The sequence below is a fragment of the Neltuma alba genome, unplaced genomic scaffold (assembly GCF_004799145.2).
Source record: "Neltuma alba isolate B1F8T4 unplaced genomic scaffold, ASM479914v2 tig00013214_pilon, whole genome shotgun sequence".
In the NCBI taxonomy this organism is placed as follows: domain Eukaryota; kingdom Viridiplantae; phylum Streptophyta; class Magnoliopsida; order Fabales; family Fabaceae; genus Neltuma; species Neltuma alba.
The window spans coordinates 9298-14512 of NW_021637517.1; the positions used below are offsets into that span (position 1 = coordinate 9298).

At 37.8% G+C, this 5215-nt stretch overlaps 1 protein-coding gene across 1 annotated transcript; it reads right to left on the bottom strand.

Annotated features, from left to right (window-relative positions):
• LOC114735507 (probable mediator of RNA polymerase II transcription subunit 26b) lies at nucleotides 1-3689 on the bottom strand. The gene is made up of 9 exons (XM_028923206.1): nucleotides 2761-3689; nucleotides 2422-2490; nucleotides 2217-2299; nucleotides 1656-1708; nucleotides 1418-1545; nucleotides 1289-1316; nucleotides 878-1176; nucleotides 712-802; nucleotides 1-494 (listed from the first exon to the last, which is right to left on the bottom strand). The coding sequence occupies exons 1-9, from the start codon at nucleotides 3220-3222 to the stop codon at nucleotides 370-372; spliced, it is 1338 nt and encodes a 445-aa protein (XP_028779039.1). The 5' UTR covers nucleotides 3223-3689; the 3' UTR covers nucleotides 1-369.
• Nucleotides 3690-5215: the final 1526 nt, after the last annotated feature.

Consider the following 5215-nt stretch of genomic DNA (forward strand, 5'->3'; position numbering starts at 1 on the left):
AGGGAAACAAAGGTTGAATAATGGGCTCAAAACTATTTATGAGTGGAAGACCACTGAATTTATGACAAAGTTAAAATGATAGAATTGAAGAGTGGATTCACTAAGATTTCTATATAGACAATAATCTTAGAAACAAGTTGACAGTTGAGTGTCGAAGTTAGGACCCTCTGCACCAATCGCGGGTGAACAAAATTTCCATGTACTCAATGTCTTTTGACTCAAGAAAAAGCCACTGAATGGACGTGGTATTTTGTTGATGGTCAAGCAGGCCATGCTTCTGTTTCGGCCACGGCATGGCAAAACGAGTTAGTCGTTGTCTTGAAACTTCCGCAAAACTACCGTAGTTCCTCTTCTTGCATACAGAAATTTCTATCTTCGTCCGTGAGCCCAGTGCTTGTTGAGATTCCCAGGCTTGAAGTGTGGATTTCGGTGGCCATTCCCTTGCTTTGGAAGATCATGCAACTCCATAACCTGTATTGTTCGTTGCTTCTTGGCTGCAAATAAAGCAAACAAGTTTCAACAATTAATATCATAACTGTAAAGCATGCAGCACGACAATCATAATAAGTTAAGATTCAAGCTCGGAATTCTGCAAATTTGTGAGCCAACTCTCTGGACACAGAGAAGCCCCTTCACTGTTTGAACTGTTAATATTTAAAATTAGGCCAAACATAAAAAACAAACGTTGATATCAGAGAAGAAATCGCGCACCATTTTCAGCCTGTTGATAGGACTCCTGAAGTTTCCTCTTAGTGGCTTCTAGTTTCACTTGGACTGAAACATCATCTGAACACTTGAATTTCTGACAACCAGTAAAATAAGGTTAAACAGAACTCAATAGTGACAAAGATTGGAGCATATAGAGGTTCTTTCTTACATCTTGCTGTGCAACAAGAGGCCTTTTTGGGATAGCACTCTTCTCTTGTTTCTGCTGCATCTTTGGTCCTGCGTTGGTTTTTTGCTGCAAGCTGGACCTTGGTGGCCTGCCAGGGCCAGAATCAGTGCAGACCGGTTTACTCTGTCTCATAGCAACCTCATTTTTCTTCATTTGATGACAATTACTCTCCTTGGCCTCACTGGAAGCCTGTGGTTTTCTCTTTGCAACGTTTTGACTGTCCATAGATAGTTTTCTGATGTGTTCTCGAGTCTTGATGAATTCCCCACTTTGTCGAAAATCTGAAACAAAATTCCCCAAACATAAGCATAACCAGAGAAGTAGGAAATTTTAATAAGAACTAAATTAACAAAGCAAGCTAGAATAGCATAAGCTAACGCGAATTTAACTCACTTCCATCATCATCCATGCCATCAAAGAACTTCGCATAATCCAGTTATGTGACATCCACCAAGACAAGAGAGGGATCAGTTTTAAGCTATCAAACCCTGCATTAAAAGGGGGAATGGTATAGTTAACTACCTGTGAGAGTTCCATTGGACCAGTTGGAGCTGCAAGAAAAGCCCCTTCATCCATAGGAGGTGAAGGAAGCCCCTCCTCTTCATCAACGACTGATGGATCAACTGAATCTGGGGTTCCTTCTGCTGACCCTGTGAATCATTAGTAAAAGTCAAATTTAAACATCAATTGATTTTAGAGAGGGCGAAAGTAATCAGAAAATCTTGATGGCTGTGTGAGGAATGCAGATAGAAAGTTTTACCTGCTATAGCAGCTGTGGACTTGACCCATTCATCTACCATTTCTTTCCAGCCACTGCAATTCAAAACTGTGCTTAGAATGTTGTCTACTATGCAGCTAACCAAGTAAAACAGATTCCCCACATGAGTCTATATCAAACTAATGAAACCAATGATGATAAACTATCGAACAGATTTGATGTCCTGGCATGAGTATGCTTTAAATGGAACTGAATTTGGTTATGCATCATATGCAACAGAGCCTCATCAAACTATTCAAGCACTACACTTGAACACAATGGACATAAACAACTGAGAAAGTTGCAAGCTTTTGTAATAAATAAACCAAGTAATCATCGCACTGGTAATGATATCAATATGTTAGGATAATTAGCTGCGGACGATCAGTCTTTAGAAATAAGATGATGGTGGTGGTGGAAAGCAGATACGTAGACACCAAAGTCAAATGCATTGATGGGCTCAGACCTATATTCAAGTTAACAGATAAAATCACACGAGAATACAAAGAAAGATCTCGCACCAACAAATTAAGATGAAATAACATGTATGCAATTTGTTCATACTCGATAAGAGTTCGTGCAAGTTGACGAATCTCCTTTGATCCGTGCTTCCTGAGAGGATTGACAGCCTTTCCAATCTCAGTTCCCTGGAAGAAGTTAAATTTGAGACCATTAAAGGACGTGGTAAAGGACTGGAAGGAAGCGAAAACGCGAAGCCAAAAAGCATGAGACGCATCATTGAAAGACTAATGGAAGTTCCAATACAAACCTTAAGAAGATCCACGGTCAGTGCCAGCAGCTGGAGCCTCCTCAACGACTCGAATAACACTGAGTCAGGCTGTCGCAAAATGAAAGAAAGCACCATGAATAATGGACCGGAGAATTTGAGAACTGTAACATGTCCTGAGGAGCAGTTTTTCTTCGAAACTATCTATCACAACCCACCTTATATGGTCAAATATCATCAAACTTCCAGAATAAATTGTAACACAAAGAAGCAGGAATTGACTGAGGAGATTAACATCAACATACGGACAGATTGTTAATCCGGAAGGGATGAACAGTTGAACACTAACAGAGAAGAGAATTTCAAGAAAAGAGGATATACCTCTTCCTTGCTGTTATGGAGAACCTCTTTGATCCTCAAAACCTCCCCAACCATCTGAGACTCTTCTTCAATCTCATCAGTCAATGCCTCAGCTTCTCCAAAACTAAAATTGCCAACTTGGTTCCTGTTCATCTCTCCATGATCGTCTCTGCTACTATGGACCTTGCTTTCTTTACTAGCTCCTGCTTCCAATTCAGTAGCATCTCGATCAAAACCACTCTTACAACCCCCATCTCCCTCATCATCACCGGAAACCGCCAACTCCAATCGATCACACCCCACACAACGATTCAATCTACAAGAAAACAAACGTTCCGCAATTCCGTCTCTTCGTAATCTAAATTCTTTCGGACAATCGGAAACCGCCACCATGATCGCGTGGTCAATTATATCGAATATATCAGAGTTTGCAGCTCGAAAGTAATTCCTCCAGTATTCTAGTGACCCGGACTTCATGGTCATCCCCCAAAACTCACAAGGTGGATCAATCCCGACGATGCTAGATCCAAAAATGAAAAGCCAGCAATTATCCACAAATCAGATACGAGTTTTCATGTAATTGGGACGAGCATCAGACCCAGAAATTCAATTTTGACGGGCTACAGATAACTCCCAGATGTCAAAGAACCATCTCCAACAGGGTTCTCTACTGTGCAACGATTAGAGAGTATTAGATTATTATCCGATCTTGAAAGAGACTATATATCGTCCAAAGATTACGCAGTAAAAAAATAGAGGCCGATGATCAGCCAGGGAAGGTCCAAGTTCGGAAACTGATGCGCGTTTTGACCTGAAAATGTTGACGAGATTATGGTTAATAAAATAGTGGGGAGGCAGGCGGAGATGGATATGAAGAGTGAGGAAGGTAGGGAGGAGGAAGCGCCCGTGTTGTAATGCGATTAGAGAGTTGGGCTGAAGCAACAGGAGAGACGGGTCTGGTTTTCTGGGAAAAGGACCAAAGGAAGGAGAAAACCAAAAACCCAACCAAAAAAAAAAAAGTTGAAAGCTGTTAATTGTTACAGGAAATTTTTTAAAAAGAAAAATAGGAAAAATGACGAGATGACAGCAAACAACGAAAATGAAGAAACACACAGCAGGAAGAACACATCTAACTACTCATCTTACTTCTGTGTTGTACAGGGATTGCTGATCCCGCGCGTGCTGCAACCAGGCCGGGAAATTTGCCGCCCTTTCAATCCACCTTTCTGGTTTTATATTTTCTCTTGTTTTGACGCTCTCCGCCACCTTCCGCGTACATTAATTGGTTTTGATTTCCTTTTATCTCTCTCCCCATTTTCCTACAATTATCTTTTCAAGTTAATTAATTTTCTTTAATCCATTTGTCAAATCCTATGCTTTTTGACTTTTGAGGTTGTTGATAAAATTAATGAGCTGTACAAATATTTAAAATGGTATAAAAAATGCGATTATATTTAACAAGCAGGTTTATGATTATTGCTGTTGTTGAAAGTTGGGACACTCTAAAATCCTAAAACAGTAAAAATAAAAATGGATGAGATAAATTAATTTTTAATTTTAATAAAGTTCAAAAGCAAACAATTAATTTTTAATGGACGAAGTTGTCAATTTACAAAAAATTAAGAAATTGGATCACTGAAATTAAATTTATGAAGTGATTCATCCAAATTATATTTAAACAACAGCAGTACAATCTTTTTTTTTTTATTGCATGATAATAATAAAGATAAATATAGAAAAAAGCATTGGGCACGGGCATGACCATTCAGTGCTTGTGTGTTTTAAGGTGAACATAACAAGGTTTACTCAAGGAAGATAAACATAATAGGGATAACTATTTCCTAAATACGTAATTTCATCTTATTTTTCAATAATGACCAGTGGGTGCCGAGATCACATGCACGGAACCACAGAAATGAATCTAGTGTATTTTTATTTTAAACACACAAAAATCACGCATATCGTGTTTTTGGTATATAAGTAATTAAACAGGGATATGATGGTGAGAAATGTTGCGCGGATGCTAGATTAAGCAATAGTAATAAATTAAAAAAATCATAAACAAGAAATAATACATTAAGAAATACTATCATGTACTTCGTATTTTTTGACAAAATCCCTTTTTTTAAAAAAATGAGTTTAGTCCGAAAGTCTCATTAAAACAAGAGGTTTATAGAATACTTATACAAGTATTTACAGATTCTATACTAATAAAGCGCTAAACAAATTTACAAAAAATATTTATAAATTATGAGTCCTTAACAATTGCTTTTAACATACTTTCTTCCATCCTTTTTGTTAGACCATTCATCATATCTCTTAACATTAGATTTTCTGTCTGAGGCATTATTTTTTTAAAATATTCTTTGTGCTGGCAAAAAAGAGTTGTTATGCTCCAACAAATTAAAAAATCCCATAACTACCTAAAAAAACCTCCCCTAATAAATAAACTTCATTGAAATTCTCAAAAAAGAAT

Excerpts from the sequence above, each read along its gene's own strand:
- LOC114735507 (XM_028923206.1), bottom strand. The coding sequence starts at position 3,222 with ATGACCATGAAGTCCGGGTCACTAGAATACTGGAGGAATTACTTTCGA. Across the intron at positions 2,300-2,421 it reads TGACCGTGGATCTTCTTAAG|GGAACTGAGATTGGAAAGGC; the intron begins GTTTGTATTGGA and ends AACTTCTTCCAG. Across the intron at positions 1,546-1,655 it reads GTCCACAGCTGCTATAGCAG|GGTCAGCAGAAGGAACCCCA; the intron begins GTAAAACTTTCT and ends AATGATTCACAG.